We start from the raw sequence: 14,424 nt of genomic DNA, 5'->3' as shown, positions 1-14,424 counted from the left end.
CTATATCATCTGCTGTACAGCTATATCATCTACCGTACAGCTATATCATCTACCGTACAGCTATATCATCTGTAGTACAGCGATATCATCTGTAGTACAACGATATCATCTGTAGTACAGCTATATCATCTGTAGTACAGCTATATAATCTGTAGTACAGCTATATCATCTGTAGTACAGCTCTATCATCTGTTGTACAGCTCTATCATCTGCTGTACAGCTATATCATCTGCTGTACAGCTATATCATCTGCTGTACAGCTATATCATCTGTAGTACAGCTATATCATCTGTAGTACAGCTATCTACTGTACATCTATATCATTTACTGTACAGCTATCTACTGTACAGCTATATCATCTGCTGTACAGCTATATCATCTGCTGTACAGCTATATCATCTGTTGTACAGCTATATAATCGGGTGCAGTGCACACATCAAGTTGTAGGGAGAGAGGATTGACATATAAATATGCAGCTCCAAAAATTGTGATGATCAGGAACGTTACTTTGCATGCTCACCAGCAATGGGGCATCAAGCAACAATTACTAGCATAGGTTTACTGGTATTTTGGTATGTCAAAATTGCTTGAAATTGAATAAATAAAAATGAAGCTTGGATTTGGAATTTGTTGTTAAAATCAATTATTACGCAATCAAAATGTTGTAGACAAAATAAGGAAAAGAGATGTCTGGTAGCCACAAGATTTTGTGACCTTGGGAGTATAAGGCTCTATCTGCACTAAGCAAAGTTCTGAGATATTGAGCATCAGTTTTTACATCCCAGATGTCACTTATGCTCCCTCTCCGGCCTCTAGGTCACCAGGCTGCTCGTTAGGGAGCACACCTGTCACCAGCGTTAGGCGCATAATGACACTCACCTGGACTCCATCACCTTCTTGATTACCTGCTCTATATAAGTCACTCCCTTTGGTTTCTTCCCGAGTCACCATTGTTCCTGTTAATTTATGTATTAAAAAATTCACTCCCTGAACTTTCTTCCCGACTCAGCGTACATCGTTACAGAAAGACACCTCGTCAAGGGGAAGCATCAGGGAGTGTTTTCTTTTGTTTGTTTTTGTGTTGGGGGGGATTGTCGAGTCCTGGTGTTCGAGCCAGAGCTACCTGGGAGGCCTCAGCCGGTTTGTAGGCTTCCATGCCTAAGCTGGTTTGGAGGCTTCCATGCCTCAGTGGGTTTGATAGGCTTCCATGCCTCAGCCGGTTTGATAGGCTTCCATGCCTCAGCCGGTTTCATAGGCTTCCATGCCTCAGCCGGTTTCATAGGCTTCCATGCCTCAGCCGGTTTCCTAGGCTTCCATGCCTCAGCCGGTTTGATAGGCTCCCATGCCTCAGCGGGTTTGTAGGCTCCCATGCCTCAGCGGGTTTGATAGGCTCCCATGCCTCAGCGGGTTTGTAGGCTCCCATGCCTCAGCGGGTTTGATAGGTTCCCATGCCTCAGCTGGTTTGATAGGTTCCCATGCCTCAGCGGGTTTGATAGGTTCCCATGCCTCAGCGGGTTTGTAGGCTCCCATGCCTCAGCGGGTTTGTAGGCTCCCATGCCTCAGCCGGTTTGATAGGCTCCCATGCCTCTGCGGGTTTGTAGGCTCCCATGCCTCAGCGGGTTTGATAGGCTTCCATGCCTCAGCGGGTTTGTAGGCTCCCATGCCTCAGCGGGTTTGATAGGTTCCCATGCCTCAGCGGGTTTGTAGGCTCCCATGCCTCAGCGGGTTTGATAGGCTCCCATGCCTCAGCGGGTTTGATAGGCTCCCATGCCTCAGCGGGTTTGTAGGCTCCCATGCCTCAGCGGGTTTGTAGGCTCCCATGCCTCAGCGGGTTTGGGTTTGGCTCCCATGCCGCAGCGGGTTTGTAGGCTCCCATGCCTCAGCGGGTTTGATAGGCTCCCATGCCTCAGCGGGTTTGTAGGCTCCCATGCCTCAGCGGGTTTGTAGGCTCCCATGCCTCAGCGGGTTTGATAGGTTCCCATGCCTCAGCGGGTTTGTAGACTCCCATGCCTCAGCGGGTTTGTAGGCTCCCATGCCTCAGCGGGTTTGATAGGCTACCATGCCGAAGCGGGGTGAACAGGTTCCAGTGCCTCAGCGGGTTTGTAGACTCCCATGCCTCAGCGGGTTTGTAGACTCCCATGCCTCAGCGGGTTTGTAGGCTCCCATGCCTCAGCGGGTTTGTAGGCTCCCATGGTCCTCAGCGGGGTTTGATAGGTTCCCATGCCTCAGCGGGTTTGATAGGTTCCCATGCCTCAGCGGGTTTGTAGGCTCCCATGCCTCAGCGGGTTTGATAGGTTCCCATGCCTCAGCGGGTTTGATAGGCTCCCATGCCTCAGCGGGTTTGATAGGTTCCCATGCCTCAGCGGGTTTGTAGGCTCCCATGCCTCCTCAGCGGGTTTGTAGGCTCCCATGCCTCAGCGGGTTTGTAGGCTCCCATGCCTCAGCGGGTTTGTAGGCTCCCATGCCTCAGCGGGTTTGTAGGCTCCCATGCCTCAGCGGGTTTGTAGGCTCCCATGCCTCAGCGGGTTTGATAGGTTCCCATGCCTCAGCGGGTTTGTAGGCTCCCATGCCTCAGCGGGTTTGATAGCTCCCATGCAGCGGGTTTGAAGGTTCCCATGCCTCAGCGGGTTTGATAGGTTCCCATGCCTCAGCGGGTTTGTAGACTCCCATGCCTCAGCGGGTTTGTAGGCTCCCATGCCTCAGCGGGTTTGATAGGTTCCCATGCCTCAGCGGGTTTGATAGGCTCCCATGCCTCAGCGGGTTTGATAGGTTCCCATGCCTCAGCGGGTTTGTAGACTCCCATGCCTCAGCGGGTTTGATAGGCTACCATGCCGAAGCGGGGTGAACAGGTTCCAGTGCCTCAGCGGGTTTGTAGGCTCCCATGCCGAAGCGGGGTGAACAGGTTCCAGTGCCTCAGCGGGTTTGATAGGCTACCATGCCGAGCGGGGTGAACAGGTTCCAGTGCCTCAGCGGGTTTGTAGACTCCCATGCCTCAGCGGGTTTGTAGACTCCCATGCCTCAGCGGGTTTGATAGGCTACCATGCCTCAGCGGGGTGAACAGGTTCCAGTGCCTCGGCCGAGGCAACCGGGGAGGTCTCAGCCGGCTCATCAGGTTCACTCCTCAGCCGGTTTGTCAGGTTTCTGCTCCTCAGCGGTGGCGACCGGTCCTCTCCGGATCCCAGGCATTGTCCCTGTGGTTGGCATCCTGCGGCTGAAGCCGAATGCGCCGGGGAGGGGTTACTATCACGTATGCTCTCTCTCCGGCACTCTAGGTCGTCATGCTCCCACGCCTCAGCCGGATTGATAGGTTCCCGCGCCTTGGCAGAGGTGACCAGTCCGCTCCTGATCCCCGGGATCGTTATCTTGGTCAGCGTCCTGCGGCTGGAGCCGCACGTAGGGGAGGGGGTACTGTCATGTGCTCCCTTGCCGGCCTCTAGGTCACCAGGCTGCTCGTTAGGGTGCACATCTGTCACCAGCGTTATGCGCATAATTTGTATTTTTTTATTTTTTTTATTTCACCTTTATTTAACCAGGTAGACTAGTTGAGAACAAGTTCTCATTTGCAACTGCGACCTGGCCAAGATAAAGCATAGCAGTGTGATCAGACAACACAGTTACACATTGAGTAAACAATAAACAAGTCAATAACACAGTAGAAAAAAAGGGTCTATATACATTGTGTGCAAAAGGCATGAGGAGGTAGGCAAATAATTACAATTTTGCAGATTAACACTGGAGTGATAAATGATCAGATGGTCATGTACAGGTAGAGATATTGATGTGCAAAAGAGCAGAAAAGTAAATAAATAAAAACAGTATGGAGATGAGGTAGGTATAATTGGGTGGGCTATTTACCAATAAGACTATGTACAGCTGCAGCGATCGGTTAGCTGCTCAGATAGCAGATGTTTGAAGTTGGTGAGGGAGATAAAAGTCTCCAACTTCAGCGATTTCCGCAATTCGTTCCAGTCACAGGCAGCAGAAAACTGGAACGAAAGGCGGCCAAATGAGGTGTTGGCTTTAGGGATGATCAGTGAGATACACCTGCTGGAGCGCGGTGCTACGGGTGGGTGTTGCCATCGTGACCAGTGAACTGAGATAAGGCGGAGCTTTACCTAGCATGGACTTGTAGATGACCTGGAACCAGTGGATCTGGCGACGAATATGGAGCGAGGGCCAGCCGACTAGAGCATACAAGTTGCAGTGGTGGGTGGTATAAGGTGCTTTAGTGACAAAACGGATGGCACTGTGATAAACTGCATCCAGTTTGCTGAGTAGAGTGTTGGAAGCTATTTTGTAGATGACGTTGCCGAAGTCGAGGATCGGTAGGATAGTCAGTTTTACTAGGGTAAGTTTGGCGGCATGAGTGAAGGAGGCTTTGTTGCGGAATAGAAAGCCGATTCTGGATTTGATTTTCGATTGGAGATGTTTGATATGAGTCTGGAAGGAGAGTTTACAGTCAAGCCAGACACCTAGGTACTTATAGATGTCCACATATTCAAGGTCGGAACCATCCAGGGTGGTGATACTAGTCAGGCGTGCAGGTGCAGGCAGCGAATGGTTGAAAAGCATGCATTTGGTTTTACTAGCGTTTAAGAGCAGTTGGAGGCCACGGAAGGAGTGTTGTATGGCATTGAAGCTTGTTTGGAGGTTAGATAGCACAGTGTCCAAGGATGGGCCGGAAGTATATAGAATGGTGTCGTCTGTGTAGAGGTGGATCAGGGAATCGCCTGCAGCAAGAGCAACATCATTGATATATACAGAGAAAAGAGTCGGCCCGAGAATTGAACCCTGTGGCACCCCCATAGAGACTGCCAGAGGACCGGACAGCATGCCCTCCGATTTGACACACTGCACTCTGTCTGCAAAGTAGTTGGTGAACCAGGCAAGGCAGTCATCAGAGAAACCAAGGCTACTGAGTCTGCCGATAAGAATATGGTGATTGACAGAGTCGAAAGCCTTGGCAAGGTCGATGAAGACGGCTGCACAGTACTGTCTTTTATCGATGGCCGTTATGATATGACACTCACCTGGACTCCATCACCTCCTTGATTACCTGCCCTTTATGTCACTCCCTTTGGTTCCTTCCCCAGTCGTCATTGTTTCTGTTCCCGGTTCATGTCTGTGCATGGTTTGTTTCTTGTTTTGTTAATTTATTAATTAAATGTATTCACTCCCTGAACTTGCTTCCCGACTCTCATACATCGTTACATCAGAACTGTTTTGTAGTGAGTTCTTTTTAGGGGCGTGCATTTGAAGATAAGCTTATGGTTCTGAAATGCTAATGTATGTTCAGCCATATGGTTCTATTTGACACCTCTAAATTAGACATATTCAGTTCTTACGACTGTAGCTATTTGAATACATAAATGATATAATTTGTATTTTACAAAAATAGTCAGAACACATCAAATACATTAAGACATACATTATGATCATTAGACAAACGACTGTCATCACTGAACAACGATGTAACCTCACAGAATTATATAGTTTACATGTTTTCACTTAAAATGTACTTTTTCAAAAATATACAAACATATGAAGAACCATCTAAAGATCTATTAAATGTGACTAACTCATTTCTGACATGTCAGATAGAACCTTATAGTTCCAAGGCCAGGATTTATAGTTGGAACAAGTCATTGCATGTAGAGATTTATTTACCTGACTATTTACCTGACTTGACTCGACTTTCCCTTAGAATGCACGACTTGGACTGGACCCGAGACTCGACCTGTTCTTTCTGGGACTCGACTGAAGACATGGAACTTGGGACTTGAGATTTGCTCATGAATAATAGTGACTTGGGCCCACCTCTGCACAGAACCCACATAGCAGCATTGTGGGGACCTATGACAGAATACACACACACACACACACACACACACACACACACACTGAATAGTACTCCAGCTCTTTATGTCTGTTTAGGCGCTGCCGTATGTGTGCCTGCTTATCGGCATGCTGTTCTTCATCTATGCCATCATCGGGATGCAGGTGAGTAGAGACACAAAGAAAAACAAGTCAAAATGAATGGTCATTTTTACAGATCAACATGAACTTTATAAAAAGCATCCAGGGAAAGTGACACTTGCCTGCCATAGGGACGTGTGTGAGGTTGTGCATTCTCCCATATTACCTAGGATGCTGACACTTTGTTGTGTTGTCAGCTGTTTGGGAACATAGGGATGGAGGAGGAGGAGGGGAGCGCCATCAACGAACACAACAACTTCAGGACTTTCTTCCAAGCTCTCATGCTGCTCTTCAGGTGTGTGTGTGTGTGTGCATGTTTACATTTGTGCGTGCCTGTGTGTACAGTACATGCACACGTGTGTCTCCAACGTGTGTGTATTTGTATAGGAGTGCCACGGGCGAGGCGTGGCATGACATCATGCTGTCGTGTCTTGGAGGGAAGCTCTGTGATCCTCTGGCAGGGAACACTGAACCAGAGTGTGGCAGCCAGTTTGCCTACCTCTACTTTGTGTCCTTCATCTTCTTCTGCTCCTTCCTGGTGAGAAGCACGAGCTGTCTGTCTTTCTCTATTCCCCTTTTTAGTCCTATTTTCCCCCTTACTGTTATAGGATTGCAAAATCCCCTAAATCCTACTTGGAGGATTCTTGGAATCAGGAGGGAATAAGTAGGAACTCCAGAATAGTCCAACCACACTGCAAAACCGGATAAGTTCTGGCTACTCAAACATTTTTAGGAAACCAATTAACTAAAAAAGTGAAGTTAAGAAAGTTAAATAGCTGAAGTTAGCAGTACTACCTTCATATGTGTAATTATTTTTGTAAGGTATTCTTATTCTTAAATGCCTCCAATAATTTCCCAGTGTGCCTTGCCTTTTCAATTGAATTGTAGAGTTACCACTCATGACTGTATTTGTTACTGTAATGACAGAGACATGGTTGTTGAATTCGTTAATTTTCAAGCCTTTGGTCTTCACCAAGAGAATTCCTAGGCGAATATTATCATTATTATTGAACCATTACATGTATCATAAGGCCTTATACAGTGGCCTGAAACTCTTAGTTTACAGGCCACATCAGTCATGCAAGTAGGTTTGCAAAATTCCACAAACTTTCCCCAAAAAGTTTCCAGTAATCCAAAAATGTGCAACCCTGACTGTAAAATCACATTATGCTGGCTTGCAAAGTGATGTGTAATTCCTATTGGGATTTAGTCAGCGTTAGACTATCCAACAGTTGAAATGTGCATTCACCAACAACCTGCATTCATATTGACTGCCAGGGTTAAGAACTGTTATGACTTCTATGAATGGTGAGTGGAGGAGTCAAGCGCAGAGAGCAGGGAATTCCGTACGTGGATCTTTTATTCCAAAGACAGTGGAAACATGGACATGCAAAACACAAGGGCGCATGAAACAACCCGTCCAAAATAAACAGGACTAAAACTGCCCGGAAAAATAGAGATCACACTAATACACCAATAAACAGAGAACAAGCCCGCACAATACCTGTGGGCCTCGTGCCCTTAAATAGACTACAAACAAAAGTAACTGAAAACAGGTGTAACCAATTAGACCCAACTAACAGAAACAAAAGGAAAGGGAATCGATGGCAGCTAATAGGCCGGCGACGACGACCGCCGAGCGCCGCCCGAACAGGAAGAGGCACCATCTTCGGCCAGATTCGTGACAAGAACAGTGGGAGGAAACGACCTAAGCCATTTAAACAACCATTTCAGTAACAAGTGCAAAAATGAAGTGATTGGATTAGAAACAATTATATTTCTATTTTTGTAGCATAACATTTAATCAATCAATCACTCAATGTACATGCAAAAACACAGATATTAAAAACAATTTCAAAAAAATCTAACTGCAGTAGAGCATGCTAGGGAAAATGTTAATTTGTTATCATATTTTTAAAACATTTAGTTGGTGTGACTTCTAATTTACTTTTGAGTCAGTACCACATAAACATGTTAAGTAATAATGACTTTTTAATAAGTACAACTTAGTATTTGAGTTAAAATGCCTTGAGGTTTACAGTGCAGAATTTCCCGAAAACCAGGGAATTTATTTTGCAACCCTAGTCTGTTATAAGTGCACACTTGCTTGGCTGACATAATACTGTGTAATAATGTGGCTGTTTGTGTTTTTAGATGCTGAATCTGTTCGTGGCTGTCATCATGGACAACTTTGAGTACCTGACCAGAGACTCCTCCATCCTCGGCCCACATCATCTAGACGAGTATGTCAGGATATGGGCTGAATATGACCAAGCAGCTTGGTGAGTGACACACATGAACACATCACATAGAAACACACACACACACACACACACACACACATACTGTATATATATATATATATATTTATATATATATATATATATATATACATATATACACACATATCTTACACATGTGACGCATCACATCAGCACCTCATGATAAACACTCATATACTGAACACTTATAATCTAGGAGATTTAAAAACACACATACACACACGATGCCGATGGTTTCTTGTTGTTTTAATGTGTTTACTTTTTCAGAGGTAGACATCACCTCTCATGTCTGTGTATCTCTGAGCGTTAACTCCTGGACTGTGTACAGTAGCATTGTATAACTTACTGGTGTAACCTAAACACTTCTAACGTGTCCTCAGGCTTGGCTCTAGTCCAACCCTGGCACTAGATCTCATTAGCCTGTGTTAAAACTGATCTAAGTCCAGTCTTTGGGAGCATCAGATGAAAAGAGTGGGAGTCTGGGAGCTGTACAGTAACCATGAAGTAAATTACTCCACAGTTATAAAGGACAAGAGTCATAAAGGATATAAAGGCCAAGTCTCCTGTAGTTGAACTGAACCCAAATCAGTCTAAAGAACCCACACAAGACAGCAGCTGTAGGTGGGATCATGGATCTGAGCAGTAACCTTCTCAGTGATCCAGTTATCCCTCCCTCCCTGTGCCCTCTCCCTCTCTGTGTGTGGTTCAGACTCCCACCCCACCCCCTCTGGAATCTGCATACTGCCAAAACTTACTGTGGCAACAAACCTCCCCTTTACTGTACTGTATATTCAACCCCCGTGGAACCTGAAACATGCTAAGTTTCCTAGTATCTGTATTCCAGTGCCTGTTATCCTTCTGCTGTCCTGTAGTCTGCAATGTAGATGGAGAGAAGAAGAGGAGGGAGAGAGATTGAGGGAAGGAGGTAGAGACAAAGTAGTGGGGGAAGGGAAATTGAGAGAGAGAATGAGAACGACTGAGATGGGTAGGAATATCAAAGTAATCAGAATTAAAAGGTCATGGTAACATGGTGAATTGAGATAAAGACAGGCATGGAAGAAAACAAGGAGGATTTTCTGGAGAGATGTGAGGGAGGGAAGGAGGGAGGTAGGGAGGTAAGGAGGGATGTAAGGAGGGAGTGGGGAACAGAAAATCTATGGGGAGATGGGCCTCTGTATGACAAGTGGCTATTACACATTAGGCCATTTAGCATTCACATGCATTTCTAGTTAATGAGCTATTCCTTAATTATACTCCACACACAACCAATTACTGGCACACACCACTGCTGGCAGAGAGGGGGAAGGGAAGGAACGAGGGGAATGAGAGAGAGATGGGGATGGGTTCTATTAGGAAGAGGAATTGAGAGAGAGAGAGAGACATGTGAGAGAGAGAGACATGGGGATGGGTTGTATTAGGAAGAGGAATTGAGAGAGATGGGGATGGGTTCTATTAGGAAGAGGAATTGAGAGAGACGGGGGATGGGTTCTATTAGGAAGAGGAATTGAGAGAGACGGGGATGGGTTCTATTAGGAAGAGGAATTGAGAGAGACGGGGATGGGTTCTATTAGGAAGAGGAATTGAGATAGACGGGGATGGGTTCTATTAGGAAGAGGAATTGAGAGAGACGGGGGATGGGTTCTATTAGGAAGAGGAATTGAGAGAGACGGGGGATGGGTTCTATTAGGAAGAGGAATTGAGAGAGACGGGGATGGGTTCTATTAGGAAGAGGAATTGAGATAGACGGGGGATGGGTTCTATTAGGAAGAGGAATTGAGAGAGACGGGGATGGGTTCTATTAGGAAGAGGAATTGAGAGAGACATATATAGGATGGGATCTATTAGGAAGAGGAATTGAGAGAGACGGGGATGGGTTCTATTAGGAAGAGGAATTGAGAGAGACATATATATAGGATGGGTTCTATTAAGAAGAGGAATTGAGAGAGACGGGGATTGGTTCTATTAGGAAGAGGAATTGAGAGAGACGGGGATGGGTTCTATTAGGAAGAGGAATTGAGAGAGACGGGGATGGGTTCTATTAGGAAGAGGAATTGAGAGAGACGGGGGATGGGTTCTATTAGGAAGAGGAATTGAGAGAGACGGGGATGGGTTCTATTAGGAAGAGGAATTGAGAGAGAGAAGGGGGATGGGTTCTATTAGGAAGAGGAATTGAGAGAGACGGGGGATGGGTTCTATTAGGAAGAGGAATTGAGAGAGAGGGGGATGGGTTCTATTAGGAAGAGGAATTGAGAGAGACGGGGATGGGTTCTATTAGGAAGAGGAATTGAGAGAGACGGGGGATGGATTCTATTAGGAAGAGGAATTGAGAGAGACGGGGATGGGTGCTATTAGGAAGAGGAATTGAGAGAGAAATGGGGGATGGGTTCTATTAGGAAGAGGAATTGAGAGAGACGGGGATGGGTTCTATTAGGAAGAGGAATTGAGAGAGACGGGGGATGGGTTCTATTAGGAAGAGGAATTGAGAGAGAGACGGGGATGGGTTCTATTAGGAAGAGGAATTGAGAGAGACGGGGGATGGGTTCTATTAGGAAGAAGAATTGAGAGAGACGGGGGATGGGTTCTATTAGGAAGAGGAATTGAGAGAGACGGGGATGGGTTCTATTAGGAAGAGGAATTGAGAGAGACGGGGATGGGTTCTATTAGTAAGAGGAATTGAGAGAGAGTGGGGATGGGTTCTATTAGGAAGAGGAATTGAGAGAGAGGGGATGGGTTGTATTAGGAAGAGGAATTGAGAGAGACGGGGATGGGTTCTATTAGGAAGAGGAATTGAGAGAAACGGGGGATGGGTTCTATTAGGAAGAGGAATTGAGAGAGAGACGGGGGATGGGTTGTATTAGGAAGAGGAATTGAGAGAGACGGGGATGGGTTCTATTAGGAAGAGGAATTGAGAGAGAAGGGGATGGGTTCTATTAGGAAGAGGAATTGAGAGAGACGGGGATGGGTTCTATTAGGAAGAGGAATTGAGAGAGACGGGGATGGGTTCTATTAGGAAGAGGAATTGAGAGAGACGGGGATGGGTTCTATTAGGAAGAGGAATTGAGAGAGACGGGGGATGGGTTGTATTAGGAAGAGGAATTGAGAGAAACGGGGGATGGGTTCTATTAGGAAGAGGAATTGAGAGAGACGGGGGATGGGTTGTATTAGGAAGAGGAATTGAGAGAAACGGGGATGGGTTCTATTAGGAAGAGGAATTGAGAGAGACATATATAGGATGGGATCTATTAGGAAGAGGAATTGAGAGAGACGGGGGGCTAGGTTCTATTAGGAAGAGGAATTGAGAGAGACATATATATAGGATGGGTTCTATTAAGAAGAGGAATTGAGAGAGACGGGGATTGGTTCTATTAGGAAGAGGAATTGAGAGAGACGGGGATGGGTTCTATTAGGAAGAGGAATTGAGAGAGACGGGGATGGGTTCTATTAGGAAGAGGAATTGAGAGAGACGGGGGATGGGTTCTATTAGGAAGAGGAATTGAGAGAGACGGGGATGGGTTCTATTAGGAAGAGGAATTGAGAGAGAGAAGGGGGATGGGTGCTATTAGGAAGAGGAATTGAGAGAGACGGGGATGGGTTCTATTAGGAAGAGGAATTGAGAGAGAGACGGGGGATGGGTTCTATTAGGAAGAGGAATTGAGAGAGACGGGGATGGGTTCTATTAGGAAGAGGAATTGAGAGAGACGGGGGATGGGTTCTATTAGGAAGAGGAATTGAGAGAGACGGGGATGGGTGCTATTAGGAAGAGGAATTGAGAGAGAAATGGGGGATGGGTTCTATTAGGAAGAGGAATTGAGAGAGACGGGGATGGGTTCTTTTAGGAAGAGGAATTGAGAGAGACGGGGGATGGGTTCCATTAGGAAGAAGAATTGAGAGAGACGGGGGATGGGTTCCATTAGGAAGAGGAATTGAGAGAGACGGGGGATGGGTTCTATTAGGAAGAGGAATTGAGAGAGACGGGGATGGGTTCTATTAGGAAGAGGAATTGAGAGAGACGGGGATGGGTTCTATTAGGAAGAGGAATTGAGAGAGACGGGGATGGGTTCTATTAGGAAGAGGAATTGAGAGAGACGGGGGATGGGTTCTATTAGGAAGAGGAATTGAGAGAGACGGGGATGGGTTGTATTAGGAAGAGGAATTGAGAGAGACAGATATAGGATGGGTTCTATTAGGAAGAGGAATTGAGAGAGACATATATATAGGATGGGTTGTATTAGGAAGAGGAATTGACAGAAACGGGGGATGGGTTCTATTAGGAAGAGGAATTGAGAGAGACATATATATAGGATGGGTTCTATTAGGAAGAGGAATTGAGAGAGACGGGGATGGGTTCTATTAGGAAGAGGAATTGAGAGAGACGGGGATGGGTTCTATTAGGAAGAGGAATTGAGAGAGACGGGGATGGGTTCTATTAGGAAGAGGAATTGAGAGAGACGGGGGATGGGTTCTATTAGGAAGAGGAATTGAGAGAGACGGGGATGGGTTCTATTAGGAAGAGGAATTGAGAGAGAGACGGGGGATGGGTTCTATTAGGAAGAGGAATTGAGAGAGACGGGGGATGGGTTCTATTAGGAAGAGGAATTGAGAGAGAGACGGGGATGGGTTCTATTAGGAAGAGGAATTGAGAGAGACGGGGGATGGGTTCTATTAGGAAGAGGAATTGAGAGAGACGGGGATGGGTTCTATTAGGAAGAGGAATTGAGAGAGACGGGGGATGGGTTCTATTAGGAAGAGGAATTGAGAGAGACGGGGATGGGTTCTATTAGGAAGAGGAATTGAGAGAGACGGGGATGGGTTCTATTAGGAAGAGGAATTGAGAGAGACGGGGATGGGTTCCATTAGGAAGAGGAATTGAGAGAGACGGGGATGGGTTCTATTAGGAAGAGGAATTGAGAGACGGGGATGGGTTCTATTAGGAAGAGGAATTGAGAGAGACGGGGATGGGTTCTATTAGGAAGAGGAATTGAGAGAGACGGGGATGGGTTCTATTAGGAAGAGGAATTGAGAGAGACGGGGATGGGTTCTATTAGGAAGAGGAATTGAGAGAGACGGGGGATGGGTTCTATTAGGAAGAGGAATTGAGAGAGACGGGGATGGGTTCTATTAGGAAGAGGAATTGAGAGAGAGAGACGGGGATGGGTTCTATTAGGAAGAGGAATTGAGAGAGACGGGGGATGGGTTCTATTAGGAAGAGGAATTGAGAGAGACGGGGATGGGTTCTATTAGGAAGAGGAATTGAGAGAGAAACGGGGATGGGTTCTATTAGGAAGAGGAATTGAGAGAGACATATATAGGATGGGTTGTATTAGGAAGAGGAATTGAGAGAAACGGGGAATGGGTTCTATTAGGAAGAGGAATTGAGAGAGACGGGGATGGGTTCTATTAGGAAGAGGAATTGAGAGAGACGGGGGATGGGTTCTATTAGGAAGAGGAATTGAGAGAGACGGGGATGGGTTCTATTAGGAAGAGGAATTGAGAGAGAGACGGGGATGGGTTCTATTAGGAAGAGGAATTGAGAGAGACGGGGATGGGTTCTATTAGGAAGAGGAATTGAGAGAGACGGGGATGGGTTCTATTAGGAAGAGGAATTGAGAGAGACAGGGATGGGTTCTATTAGGAAGAGGAATTGAGAGAGAAACAGGGGATGGGTTCTATTAGGAAGAGGAATTGAGAGAGACGGGGGATGGGTTCTATTAGGAAGAGGAATTGAGAGAGATTAGGAAGGGGATGGGTTCTATTAGGAAGAGGAATTGAGAGAGACGGGGATGGGTTCTATTAGGAAGAGGAATTGAGAGAGACGGGGATGGGTTCTATTAGGAAGAGGAATTGAGAGAGAATGGGTTCTATTAGGAAGAGGAATTGAGAGAGACGGGGATGGGTTCTATTAGGAAGAGGAATTGAGAGAGACGGGGATGGGTTCTATTAGGAAGAGGAATTGAGAGAGATGGGGGATGGGTTCTATTAGGAAGAGGAATTGAGAGAGACGGGGATGGGTTCTATTAGGAAGAGGAATTGAGAGAATGGGTTCTATTAGGAAGAGGAATTGAGAGAGAAATGGGGGATGGGTTCTATTAGGAAGAGGAATTGAGAGAGACGGGGATGGGTTCTTTTAGGAAGAGGAATTGAGAGAGACGGGGGATGGGTTCTGTTA

General features: G+C 46.3%; 1 protein-coding gene and 1 pseudogene across 1 annotated transcript in view; both read left to right on the top strand.

Annotated features, from left to right (window-relative positions):
• The window catches only part of LOC135554533 (Ig mu chain C region membrane-bound form-like), a 526,132-nt pseudogene that overhangs the window by 312,082 nt on the left and 199,626 nt on the right, over positions 1-14,424 (top strand).
• Positions 1-14,424, top strand: part of LOC135554531 (voltage-dependent P/Q-type calcium channel subunit alpha-1A-like) — a 186,226-nt gene that overhangs the window by 111,467 nt on the left and 60,335 nt on the right. Inside the window, exons 35-38 of the mRNA XM_064986875.1 lie at positions 5,935-6,000; positions 6,174-6,271; positions 6,364-6,514; positions 8,131-8,258. Of these exons, the coding sequence (XP_064842947.1) occupies positions 5,935-6,000; positions 6,174-6,271; positions 6,364-6,514; positions 8,131-8,258 (443 nt within the window). The remainder of the gene's footprint in view (positions 1-5,934; positions 6,001-6,173; positions 6,272-6,363; positions 6,515-8,130; positions 8,259-14,424) is intronic.

Source organism: Oncorhynchus masou, chromosome 14, assembly GCF_036934945.1.
Source record: "Oncorhynchus masou masou isolate Uvic2021 chromosome 14, UVic_Omas_1.1, whole genome shotgun sequence".
NCBI lineage: Eukaryota > Metazoa > Chordata > Actinopteri > Salmoniformes > Salmonidae > Oncorhynchus > Oncorhynchus masou.
Note: the sequence above shows the minus strand (reverse complement) of the source record. Positions and strands in the feature narration are given on the sequence as shown.